Here is a 14,120-nt window from a genome sequence, read left to right as displayed (position 1 = left end):
TTGCTATAGGAGTTTGGCTGATGAACAATAGCCAACATGGAGGTGCACAACATAACATAACAGCAACATAAAACAAAACAAAAACATGCAAATAATACTCGCTGCGAAATTAAAACAATGCAGGGCACAAGGTCAAATTAGGCACATGGCAACACAACTACTGCAACATTTGCATACACAATAAGCCACAGCCAGGCCCCAATGAGCCCACTTAAACAACCCAATAAGCCAGTCTCTGTCAAGAAAATAAAGCCATGCAGCCGGACAACGCCAAATGTTTACATGCATTGAAGTCATGGATGCTAACGAACGCCTTTCCATTCAGTTATATTTAATATAATCATTACAGCTTTCATTTTGTCCCTGCAGATTAACTATATTAACTTTTAACTATATAATGCAAAATTTCTATGTTTAGATTTTGATTTCCTGACACCAAAGGCTCTGATACAGTATTTGTTCAAGTGGTATTAACCTTGACCAACAGATCAGGCGGCTGAGTTTTAAAGCGTGAAGTCCAGCAACAATATGTTTGGTTGGCCCAATCATTATTTTCCATGTGCCCATGAGCCTGACACTTTAACCCCTAGTCTTTGATGTCTGTGCTCACTACATGACTGTGTGAATTACTGTAATAATAAACCAACAACACTAATGAAACATGTCTTTGATCAGAACAAGCTTTATTGGCACAAAACACACTGACATAAAAGTGATCCACTTCCATTCACCACACGGTTCATAATAAAAGCTTTATTGGCACGACCTTGGTTATGAAGCCACACACTACTCTAGTTTGCAGTGGTCGGTGTTTTCCATGTGGCGAGTCCAGCTCTAGCACTGGCTCCTCTGCAGAGACTGGAGCTGAGTGCGTCCGTGGTGGAGCACTCTGCAGGAGAACAGCTGCTCCTCCCGCCAGCCGCCTGCACTCAGGCTCAGGACGCTGCTGCGACTGAACAGGCCGCTCTTCTCCTGCTCCACGGACGTCACCACCGCATCTAAGGACGGACAGGTGTTTAGGCAGGGGCATAGGCAGGGGCACTCCCTCTGCTGTCAAGTATTATGACTGTCAGTTAAAAGAACTTACAGACACAAGATGAATATGGTAAATGTGTGAACCAAATCCCAAACAATGATCAAGTTTAACAAGAGTTCTATAAAAAATTAAACCAGTGAATCACCATCGAGTTAGACAGGCCTGTGCACTCTTTCTGTAATCATCAAATCAAATAGAAGCTTTGTGAATGAAGCAAATAGTCTCAATTTAAACGTTTTTGACACGTGCACGTGTCTTATATCCTGGAAACTATTACATTGAAATGAGAGTAATGTTGTTTTAGTTTGAAGTCATTTCATGTAGTTATTTTGTGACAAACATTTGAATCAAGTGTAATTTGATGGAATCCGTCTCCACTTGAGTGATCTTCTTCTCATTGCGGTTCACTCTGTACCCACCTGTGTCAGTGAGCATCTGTCCGTCCACCTCCCAGCTCACCTCGGCGCCCTGTGGAGAGTAGGCGCTGAGCAGGCAGAGCAGAGAGAGGCGGCTCCCAGAGCGCTGCTGCGGGGACGGGGCGAGCAGCGACACAGAGGGGGCGCGTACCGGACCGCCTGGACACGACAGAGACACAGACATGAGTGAAAGAAGCCACAAGGTTTACAGGTTATTCATTTGAGATTAAAGAGGAAGTCCACTTTGGAATTAATCAAATAAATAGATTAAAAAGTCTATTTTTAAGTCGTTAACACGTCTATTACTTTATAAAGCAGCGGAAATATAAGCTATGTACTTTTTACTTAAATAATCAGTCAGACGTCCTACTATAAACGACAGTCTTTATTAAATACATTATGTTTCTGTACAAGAGACAAAAATCTATTTCAGTAAAACCAGAAAAGGCGAGAACAGCTGCTTGTTTCACTTCCTTCAAATTGGTTTAAGAATTAAAAATGTAGCCGTTTTCTTTGGTTAAATGTTCATGTTTTTAACAAAGTAAATTAACTTAATAAAGCGAGACTTATTGTTTTTTGTTTCTTTTGCTTTAACCATTCTTTATAAATCAGTTTTTCTGCTGTTACAAACCCAGTGAGGAATGTTATCAGACAAATCGATTAAAGCCACTCATTTCTAAATAAAATCAAACCAATATTTGATTTGGTTTGATTTGACAAGATTAAACTCATTATTTTGGCTGTAACTTTGTTATTAAAATGATAAATGAAGTTTAGAAAAGAAGACTTACTGTAAACGATGAGTTGTGTTCCTCCTCCGAACGTGTACCACAGTGATACAAAGTCATGAAGCCGTCGTACAAAAACCTCCTCTGTTTTCAACACACGCTGCTCTCACTTCACTCAACTCTTTTACTTCACTCATTATCACCGAAACTTTATATTTTCCCCAATAACAGGGTTGACATCACAGTTACATGTTTATTATGAAACACTTTTGTAGGTTTTTCTACTTTTGATTTCAGTATAATATTTTATTCAGGTTTTCTGTTTAAACCTCCTTGTGAATCATCTGTAAATATAAACTAAAGATGAATAAATATGAATAAGGAAGTTAAATAGATCAAAACTCACTGTATAAGAAACTACACAATAGAAAATGAGCCTGATTTCTCTCTTTTTATATCATGTTGTAACAGGGCTGACATTTCAAGCTGGGAATGTCCTGGGAATGTTGAACACAGAGAAAGTACATGACTTTTAGATACAAATGTAACAGCATTGACATATAATGAAAGAACTCCACTAAAGTCCATATTAAAACATGAAATCTGAAATATATGAATCAGTGCAGCAGATATTGGCTTCTGCTCGAGCTCAGAGTTGAGAGTATTTCCATAGAGAGGAGGGTCACATGGTCAGCTGATCCTTCCCTGAGTTTTATAGAGAGCTGAAGACTGCAGGACTCACATGTGTCAGTGAACGCACCATGGCTCTGGGCTGCACCATCCTCCTCTGGACACTGGCCTGCTGCTGCTTCACAGGTTCAAATCAGTGACATTGAACACAACACGCCGCCTTTTCTCTCTGTGTTTCTTCTGATCAATGTGTTTGTTTTTTACAGGATGCAGTGGTCAGGTCACAGTCACTCAGCCTCCAGTCCAGACTTTTACTCCTGGATCTGCAGTCACTCTCACATGTAGAGCGAGCAAAGATGTAGCACATCATAGTGGCAGCAAATGGTACATGCACTGGTATCAGCAGAAACCTGGTCAGTCTCCAAAGCTCTTGATAAAACTTACTTTGGATCGTCTGTCAGAAACTCCATCTCGGTTCAGTGGCAGTGGGAGCCACAGTGACTTCTCTTTGACCATCACTGGAGCTCAGGCTGAAGATGCTGCAGTTTATTATTGTCAGAGTGTTCATAGCGGTCCAGTGTTCACACAGTGATTTGTGCTCGTACAAAAACCTCCCTCAGTGAGTCCTTCAGAGTGAGACCAGAGCAGGAAACAACTGCAGCTGCTCAAGAGGAACAGACCCCTCATGAAAACTGAGAGAAGCCACAGTGGAGATGTCAAAGCAGGTCGATACTTACAGACTGAAATGAGACACTATTCATGTATTTTAGAAATGCTTATTCATCTCAATCATTTCATTCTCTTTTAGCCTCAGAACGGGTTTAAATATTGTGTCTGTACATATATCTATTACACCAGTTACATCAAGCACATCTCTACAGTGGTCTACACACAGTGAAACATAAAACTGTACAGTTTGTCTTTTGGGGCTTATTGAAACTTCAGGCCTGAGAGAGAAGGTCTGGAAAATGGTCACTTTATATTAGATGGGTAATAACTATTCATTATTGTTTTCATCATGGAGAAATACTGTCAATGTCAAGGTCAGGTTTATTTATAAAACACATTTACAAAACAGTCATCACTGCCCCAAAGAGTCTGTACACAAAATACTGGCTTTCACTAAAAAAAAACAGAAAATACTGTAAACTTTTGAGTCGATGAACACTGAAAGGAAAACAAGACAAAAGTAACACATTTTATAACTGCAAAACATATTATAAATGAATGAATACATAACATTATTAACAGAAAATGAAAAACATTTGAAGACATCAGGCTCACAGTAAAAGTGATTTGCAGCTTTTAACCTGTGGGCAAAGGGAGAGAACATTACTTTTAGACATAATTATATTAATGATATTAATGAACCCACTTTGTGGACATGACAGTGTGATCGGTTTGCTGTCCTCTTACTGCCGTCCCTATGTGAGGTACTCGGGTGATGTTTGACTCATTGTTTAAATTTGGCATACAAATAAACACTGTCATCAAGTCCAGCTTCTTTCAGCTGAGAACTCAAAGGGCTAAAATTAAGTCCTATCTTCCTCGACATGATTGTAAAAAGGCTGTTCTTTCATTTGTAACATCTTGTCTGGATTATTGTACTTGTATATTGGACTGGACCAGTGCTCCCTTCAGCGTCTCCAGAGTGAAGAAAATGCTGCAGCTCATCTCCTGACTAAAACACAGAGAAGTGAGCACCTCACTCCTGTTTTATTCTCCTTACATCGGCTCACTGTGAGCTTTCCTGTCCAATAAAAGCTTGTGTTGATTGTTTTTAAGTGTCTCCACTTATTGGGCCTGTCTTATGAGTGAACTTTTGTGAATTGAAACTCCATCCATTGTTGCAGTGAAGCACTTTGGTCGACTGTTGTTGTTTTAAATGTGCAGTAAAAATAAACTTGAAATAACTTGAAATAAATAATGATGTTAGAGTGAAAGCTTATTTCTCTTTAAAGGCACACTGCGCAACATTTAGGAACATACTAATACAAAACACGCTCCTAATGACCAGCTCGAAACACAAATGTCTATCTTTGCAGTGGGCAATCAAAGAATGGGTTTAGATGAGGACAGTGCTTTAAGTGGGCCAGTACGCGCCGGTACGCAGTACCGCCACTTCTAAAAATAGCTCTTGAGCGTACCGCCACCTCTCTGTGCACCAAGAACGTGCTTTTAGCGTACCGGTACGCTTATTTGCACATCTGTTTTAATCTTTTGGCTGCTCCGCCGCTTTTCAGAGCGCCCTTCACAATGCACGCTTCCTACTTCGTCCCACCGTGAGCAGAGACTACATAACCCATACACCCTTGAGTTGTAGCCGCTCGTCCAAACAAACAAGCGGATCGCGGGGAGGGTGTGAATGTGAAACGTAAACATCGCTGCTCGGTTAAAATACAATGAACACTTATTCTCCTGCTTCAGAGGAGTAAAAGAACAAGGCTGGCTGCGTTGGCTGACCCCACCTGTGCCGCGGTCATTGAGGTTCTCACAAGTGGCGACGAGCACGAGAACCATGTGCCCCGTTTGGCCTCGTAGATGCGATAAAAACAAAACAGGGGTAAATATGGATTGAAACAAACTTCTGCGAACTGAGATGAGGCGACTGCAGACAGAACCTGACAAGCTGCAATTACAGCACAAGCTCCAGAACATGGAAGTGTTTGTCAGACACTTTGGAAAGCACATTAGCCTGTAAGAATCACCTCTGAGAGACACCCACCTGTAAGAGTTCAGCTAAAACTGTTCTAAAAGTAAGACTGGGCTTTCATTACTATTGTTTATTTTCTTTGCATTGGACTGTCATCATGAGTTGTTTATTTGAGCAGATCTGACTAATTATTGTGAATATGTGATATAATTGATACAGTCCAGCGTTATTACAATAAAGGCTCATTTATACTGTAAAAACGCTGGAGAAAAAAAGGGAAAATAGTATAGTATATATATAGGCTTATTTATTTATTTATTTATTTATTTTGGGGGGGGGGGGTCTTAGCAAAAAAACAGAGTACCGGCACTTTTTTTTGTCCACTTAAAGCACTGGAGGAGGACCTATCCTATTTAAATCTCATATTTGCTGCCTTTAGTCAACATCTCCATGGAAACGAGCTGGAGACGTCCTGTAAAGCTACAGTCAGGTCTGAGGAGAGTTGAGTCGCTCAGAACAAACACAGATTTTTGCGGATTTATTAGGTATTTTACAACAATTAAAAATCTGTCAAAAAAACAAACACTTATATTTCATTCTATTTATTTGGTAAAATGTTTTGCAGTGTGGCTTTAATTATGTGCAAAAAAATGTAATTGTGTTGTATGTTGTATGGAAATCCCTCCCCTGTGATCCTTATGAAGTAATAAATGTCATTACAGTAAACTGCACCATGTCTCGCTCGAGCTCAGAGTTGAGAGTATTTCCATAGAGAGGAGGGTCACATGGTCAGTGAGTCTGTAAATCCGCCATGACTTCCCCCTTGAACGTAGTTATTATGCAAACGGGGAGGAGTGAGGAGGAGTTGTCTATTATTTTTTACAGTCAATGGTCGTACCACTACTACACAGATAACACTCAGATCTACGTGTCACTGACGCTGGTGAACATGGGCCTGTAGACACACTCTGTCACTGCATCGAACAGTTTGTAGATGCAAAATAACTTTCTCCAGCTAAACTGAGACAAAACTGAGATAATTGTTTTTGGCCCAGAGACACAAAGAGAAAGTATTATCAGTCACCTTGAGTCTCTCTCTCTAAAACAAAAAAATCAGGTTCAAAATCTAGGAGTAATTATGGACTCAGACCTGAACTAAAACAGCCACATAATAACATCAAAAACAATAGCAACAACATCAAAGGCGGTTCAGTTTCATGCAGCTAAAATCTGGAACAGTCTTCATGAGGATGTGAGACAGGCCTCAACTCTGACAATGTTCAAATCCAGGCTGAAAACAGTTCTTTTTACTCGTGCATTTGACAACTGAAAGTATTTTTATCTGCATTCTTCGCTTTCACTGTACTTTATTAATTATTCTGTTGATGTTCTTTTCATTTTATCTGTTTTTTGTAATTGTACGCAACTGTGAAGCCGTTTGAATTGTCTTGTGTATGAATTGTGATCTACAAATAAACTTGCCATGCCTGTAAGCTAGATTCTTTTTGTCGTGCTCAGGTTCCCTTGCGATACAATTAACCCTCTTGTACTGAGAGTGGACTTCAATGTGTTTATTATGGTCGTGGCAAATGGTCTCAAATGATCATTATGCCACAAATAATGAGCAACAAAATAATGACACATCCATGTCTTTGATCAGAGCTTTATTGGCACAAACTAAAATCTACAGCTGCATCATCACAGGTTTATTAAAGCCACACATATCAGGAGTCAAACAGGGAGTGTCCCTGTGGAGCAGGTGAAGTGTGTCCTCATGTGGGACATGTCTCTACTCTGGGCAGAGTGTCTCCAGCCTCTGAGTGACTGGACTCTGTCCGCTCCGACTGGCCTCACAGATCACTGCTGTTTGGGGCCATCGCTCTGTGGACAGTCTCAGGACACTGGTGCGGCTGTAGAGGCCGTCCCCCCTCGGGACCCCGGGACTCTGGGACCCTACTCTGGTGGCACCGCCCACTCTCCAGCCCAGCGTCCAATCAGAGGGGAAGCCCCCGCTGGCCACACACAGCAGCGTGGCACTGCCGCTCTGCAGCTCCTCTCTGGACGGGGGCAGGACGGTCAGGGTGGGCCGCTGCACTCCCACTGCACACAGACAGGGGGCAGCAGAGGCACTGAGTGTTAGAGCCACATCACAAAACTGTGACTGGACTAAATGATGAACATTAGAGACAGTTGAGACATTTTCATCTGTGTCTTTCACTTCCTGTTCACGACAAGTCTGACCAATGAACCGAGAACAACTGTTTTTACTGATAAAAAGGTTTAAGCCAGAAAATATGAAGTTATTATTGAACATTATATAACAAATTATACACATTTTATTGCTGTATTTTACCTCTGAAAATACATTTGTGTTTGTGAAATACATTTACACGACTTTACACTTTCACATTTGTTTCTTTTTTAATGTAGATACACATTTGTGTTTTTCATCTCAATGTCAAATACTCACAATTATAAATATTTGTCAAAGGCGTTAATATTATCATTAAATTCATATAATTTGTTGGTCTAAGGAGCACCATGTTTAGTCTTAATAATGTGAAATAAACCCAACAATCGTTTACTCTTTAAGCAGCACTAAGTATAATTACATTTAACACTGATTTATTATTATTATTATTATTTGGTAAATTATTACTAAGAGACAGTAGAGTTTCTTCAACTTTTGACCTAAACATCAGTCTCTAAACTTAACAAACAACATTAAATAAATCAATCGACAAATATGTTTAAATCCTGCTAAATGAGCAGATTTGAAGTAGTCTTGTTTGAGTATGTAGTAAAAAGTGCAGTACTCACAGTCCACGATGAGTTGTGTTCCTCCTCCGAACGTGAGCCACAGTGATACAAAGTCATGAAGCCGTCGTACAAAAACCTCCTCTGTTTTCAACACACGCTGCTCTCACTTCACTCAACTCTTTTACTTCACTCATTATCACCGAAACTTTATATTTTCCCCAATAACAGGGTTGACATCACAGTTACATGTTTATTATGACACACTTTTGTAGGTTTTTCTACTTTTGATTTCCGTATAATATTTTCTTCAGGTTTTCTGTTTAAACCTCCTTGTGAATCATCTGTAAATATAAAGTAAAGATGAATAAATATGAAAAAGGAAGTTAAATAGATCATAACTCACTGTATAAGAAACTACACAATAGAAAATGAGCCTGATTTCTCTCTTTTTATATCATGTTGTAACAGGGCTGACATTTCAAGCTGGGAATGTCCTGGGAATGTTGAACACAGAGAAAGTACATGACTTTTAGATACAAATGTAACAGCATTGACATATAATGAAAGAACTCCACTAAAGTCCATATTAAAACATGAAATCTGAAATATATGAATCAGTGCAGCAGATATTGGCTTCTGCTCGAGCTCAGAGTTGAGAGTATTTCCATAGAGAGGAGGGTCACATGGTCAGCTGATCCTTCCCTGAGTTTATAGAGAGCTGAAGACTGCAGGACTCACATGTGTCAGTGAACGCACCATGGCTCTGGGCTGCACCATCCTCCTCTGGACACTGGCCTGCTGCTGCTTCACAGGTTCAAATCAGTGACATTGAACACAACACGCCGCCTTTTCTCTCTGTGTTTCTTCTGATCAATGTGTTTGTTTTTTACAGGATGCAGTGGTCAGGTCACAGTCACTCAGCCTCCAGTCCAGACGTTTACTCCTGGATCTACAGTCACTCTCACATGTAAAGCTAGCAAAGATGTAGCACATTATAGTGGCAGTAACTGGTACATGCACTGGTATCAGCAAAAACCTGGTCAGTCTCCAAAGCTCTTGATAAAACTTGCTATAGATCGTTGGTCAGAAACTCCATCTCGGTTCAGTGGCAGTGGGAGCCGCAGTGACTTCTCTTTGACCATCACTGGAGCTCAGGCTGAAGATGCTGCAGTTTATTATTGTCAGAGTTATCATAGCGGCAACGTGTTCACACAGTGATTTGTGCTCGTACAAAAACCTCCCTCAGTGAGTCCTTCAGAGTGAGACCAGAGCAGGAAACAACTGCAGCTGCTCAAGAGGAACAGACCCCTCACTGACCTGAAATACTGTCACTGGTCTGTGGACTTTATAGCTGTTCATTTTGAGTCTCATTGTGACCTTCAGGAAAAGCTGCTTAAATGTTTGTAGTTTTCTTCACAGTCCACTGTTTTGTCAAGAAAATCTAATTACAGTCATTGATTGATTTCTTGACACTAAACAATTCCATCTTTCTTCAAAATGATTCACTGACAAACTGATCAGACGGCTGCAGTTATAACATGTTGTTTGTCTGATTCCTCCGTCTTCTTCAGGTTCCCTTGAAAGACTTCTGATGAGAGTGTTATAGCTTCCAAATGGTCATTATGGTCAGTGTGAATCAGAGAAGGGTGAACAGCTGCAAAAAACTCACTTTCTATCTTGGCCAGGTCGTCTTTGGAAATAAGAATTGGTTGGTTGAAAGTGACTTACCTGGTAAAATAAAGGATGAAATAAAGGCTACATGAGGCCTAATTAAAAGTAAGTATTCACAATAGTCTCTTCTACTTGACCCAATGGAAATGAGCTGCCTCTGTTTTTAAAGACACTAAACCTGATTTCTTTAGAGGTGATGGAATGAAATAAGCTTTGTGTTTCTTCAGTATATTGTAAATTCAGACAAAGTACTAAAAAAACACTGTGCCTCTAAAAATCAAACATTTGGAACAATTTTATGAACTTGCTGCATTTCTGTGAAAGTGACCCTGAAAAGTGTGAAATGTGCAAATAAACTTGTCTTGGAAAGTTAGGAAAGACTTTGAAAAACAACTATCATTTTAATTTAGTGGCTTCATTGTTTGCTATTAAAAAAATCAGGTAAAGGGCCTTTAATCTATTCACATAACGCTGATAATCTCTTTAATTATCTTTAGTTGTGTCCATCTAATATTACTTAAATGTAGCTAAATGTAGGCAGAAACCACTGAGCCACATATGGGTAGTACTCGGTTACATATACTCAAGTATATACTGAAGTCACTTTTTGACAATAGTTTTTTTTTTCCATACAATACCTTTTACTTCAACTAATCTTTCTACTACTATCTTAAAGTAACGTATCTCTAACTTGAGTAAATATCTTTGCTGCTCTACCCACCTCTGCACTGAATAAAAAAGAATCTCCTTCAGTAAGTGTGGACCGTAGTAAATGCATTTAAGGACGGAATAGAAAGTTCCATAGATTCTACTTCAAAGCTCTTCTACACCTGATATATTTTTTTCTATTGGAACAAAATGATAAATCATGGCAACGCTTTTTATAAAGGGATGATCGTTCAGTATTAATAAGGTATTGTAACGTGCCAAGTGGTCAAGGCACATCCCTCACTTACAGTATTAACACACATTAGTAATTAAAAGTCCATTAATAATATGTTTGTGGACATATTAATACGCTTCTCATTACAGTATTATCAACTACCATGCTAATAGTCATGAATAATATACTTATTCATGGCCTATACCCTACCCTTAAACTCAAATGCAAATAACTTGGGAGAGGTGACACATCCACCCGTCCAAGAGTCGCTGTATGAACGAGCTGCTATTTGAAGTATTTCACTTTCACACAGGTGCATTCAAATGTGTTTTATGGTAATGATAAGCATCACTGCTCCTCTCATGTCTGTTAATGTTCCATATTTCAAAGCAATTTTCTGCAATATTTTCTATAAAAGAGTAGGCCTATTTTATTCCTTTTAGGTTGCATGATGGATGAATAAAATTATTGTTTTGAGTTAAAAAGAACACATGTCACAAAACAAAATGTGTATAAAAAAAAATGTGCTGCAATATCTTTATTTAAAATTCCTAATAATACCATCAAAAAATATACAATGTCAAAAGCAAGTCCACTGCTTCATATGCAGGTATATTTCCATAGAGAGGAGGGTCACATGGTCAGCTGATCCTTCCCTGAGTTTTATAGAGAGCTGAAGACTGCAGGACTCACATGTGTCAGTGAACGCACCATGGCTCTGGGCTGCACCATCCTCCTCTGGACACTGGCCTGCTGCTGCTTCACAGGTTCAAATCAGTGACATTGAACACAACACGCCGCCTTTTCTCTCTGTGTTTCTTCTGATCAATGTGTTTGTTTTTTACAGGATGCAGTGGTCAGGTCACAGTCACTCAGCCTCCAGTCCAGACGTTTACTCCTGGATCTACAGTCACTCTCACATGTAAAGCTAGCAAAGATGTTTACAGAGATGGTGCTGGAGATTACATGCACTGGTATCAGCAGAAACCTGGCCAGTCTCCAAAGCTCTTGATAAAACTTGCTACACAGCGTCTGTCAGAAACTCCATCTCGGTTCAGTGGCAGCGGGAGCCGCAGTGACTTCTCTTTGACCATCACTGGAGCTCAGGCTGAAGATGCTGCAGTTTATTATTGTCAGAGTTATCACTACATCAGTAGTACATATGTCTTCACACAGTGATTTGTGCTCGTACAAAAACCTCCCTCAGTGAGTCCTTCAGAGTGAGACCAGAGCAGGAAACAACTGCAGCTGCTCAAGAGGAACAGACCCCTCACTGACCTGAAACACTGTAACTGGTCTGTGGACTTTATAGCTGGTCATTCTGAGTCTTTTGAGTTCTTCACAGTGTACTTTTTTCAGGAAAATCTAATGATAGTCATTGATTTATTTCTTGACACTAAACGATAACCTCTTTCTTCAAAATGATTCACTTACAAAAAGATCAGATGGCTGCAAGTTATAAAATGTTGCGCAGTATAAGTTTGATTCGTCTCGTCCAGCTCAGGTTCCCTTGCAAGACTTTTGATGAGAGTGTTATCCAAACGGTTATCTGATGGACCTTAGCGCTGTCTTTGACACTGTGGACCATGAGATCTTACTAGAGATGTTAAAAACCTGTGTGGGAATCTCTTGAAATTGCTCTTGAGTGGTTCAGATCCTTCCTTTAGGACAAAAATGACTATGTCGCAATGGGAAACTGTGTCTCAGACCAAATGATATTGACCTGTGGTTCCCCAGGGTTCGATTCTGGGGCCCCTCTTGTTCAATCTGTACATGCTTCCATTCCGTCCATTGATCTCCAGTAACAATGTGTCCTATCACAGTTATGCAGACGATACTCAGATCGATGTTTCACTGACAGCAGGTGAACATGGGCCTGTAGATACACTCTGTCATTGTATCCAACAGATTAGTGTGTGGAAGCAAAGTAACTTCCTCCACTTGAATACAGATAAAACTGAGATCATTGTTTTTGGCCCACAAAAACACAGAGAGGTTGTCATTGGTCATCTCGAACCTCTTTCACAGGGACCAAAAAGTCAAGTTAGAAATGTTGGGGTAATCGTGGACTCAGACCTGAATTTTAACAGTCTTATTAAGTCCATTACATCAGCGGCCTATTACCATCTAAAAAACATTGCTAAAATAAAAAAAAATAGTGTCCAAACCCCTGCCGGAGTGAGTTTAAATGGCTCTATATTTATCATTTTAATATTTATTTATTTCATTCAAAAGTGAAATTCAAATATAGGATGTACAACAAAACTGCAAAGTCACTGCAGTTTAAATGAAAAGGAGCAGAGAGAGGAGCAATCTTATGATAATGTATCTGCCCCTGAGTTAACTTTACAATCACCTACAACTTACTCACACAACTTACTCATAATTTTGTCTTTTTAATTTTAAACAACATTCATATTTACCATCAAGTGAGATCTAGATATATTTTAGTGCAATTTGCAATGGGAGAAAGTGGTGCAGAATTAAGTTGAACTTATCGTTGGTGCGGCTCTCGAAATCACTTCAAGTTACTCGTGTGGCCCCCCCTGTGTCAAATGATCTTTATACCACAAATAATGAGCAACAAAATAAAAACACATTCATGTCTTTGATCAGAGCTTTATTGGCACAAACTAAAATCTACAGCTGCATCATCACAGGTTTATTAAAGCCACACATATCAGGAGTCAAACAGGGAGTGTCCCTGTGGAGCAGGTGAAGTGTGTCCTCATGTGGGACATGTCTCTACTCTGGGCAGAGTGTCTCCAGCCTCTGAGTGACTGGACTCTGTCCGCTCCGACTGGCCTCACAGATCACTGCTGTTTGGGGCCATCGCTCTGTGGACAGTCTCAGGACACTGGTTCTGCTGTAGAGGCCGTCCCCCCTCGGGACCCCGGGACTCTGGGACCCCACTCTGGTGGCCCCGCCCACTCTCCAGCCCAGCGTCCAATCAGAGGGGAAGCCCCCGCTGGCCACACACAGCAGCGTGGCACTGCCGCTCTGCAGCTCCTCTCTGGACGGGGGCAGGACGGTCAGGGTGGGCCGCTGCACTCCCACTGCACACAGACAGGGGGCAGCAGAGGCACTGAGTGTTAGAGCCACATCACAAAACTGTGACTGGACTAAATGATGAACATTAGAGACAGTTGAGACATTTTCATCTGTGTCTTTCACTTCCTGTTCACGACAAGTCTGACCAATGAACCGAGAACAACTGTTTTTACAGATAAAAAGGTTTAAGCCAGAAAATATAAAGTTATAATTAAAAAATATATAATAATTTATACATTTATTAATCATTTATTTTATTTTATTGCTGTATTTTACATCTGAAAATATATTT

At 40.1% G+C, this 14,120-nt stretch overlaps 1 protein-coding gene and 1 long non-coding RNA gene across 2 annotated transcripts in view; both read right to left on the bottom strand.

Annotated features, from left to right (window-relative positions):
- Window positions 1-671: 671 nt before the first annotated feature.
- Window positions 672-2,337, bottom strand: LOC306976148. Its single transcript, XR_013793750.1, has 3 exons — window positions 2,244-2,337; window positions 1,456-1,611; window positions 672-998 (listed from the first exon to the last, which is right to left on the bottom strand). It is a non-coding gene; the product is annotated as an uncharacterized lncRNA (long non-coding RNA).
- An 11,043-nt stretch (window positions 2,338-13,380) lies between these two features.
- tspan37 (tetraspanin 37) overlaps window positions 13,381-14,120 on the bottom strand; it is a 33,400-nt gene continuing 32,660 nt past the window's right edge. Inside the window, exon 4 of the mRNA XM_079573577.1 lies at window positions 13,381-13,833. Coding sequence (XP_079429703.1) covers window positions 13,523-13,833 — 311 coding nt within the window. The 3' untranslated portion in view covers window positions 13,381-13,522. The remainder of the gene's footprint in view (window positions 13,834-14,120) is intronic.

The sequence above is a fragment of the Gobius niger genome, assembly GCF_951799975.1.
Source record: "Gobius niger genome assembly, chromosome: 16".
Classification (NCBI taxonomy): domain Eukaryota; kingdom Metazoa; phylum Chordata; class Actinopteri; order Gobiiformes; family Gobiidae; genus Gobius; species Gobius niger.
The sequence above is the reverse complement of the archived record's forward strand: the minus strand, read 5'-3'. Positions and strand labels throughout refer to the sequence as shown.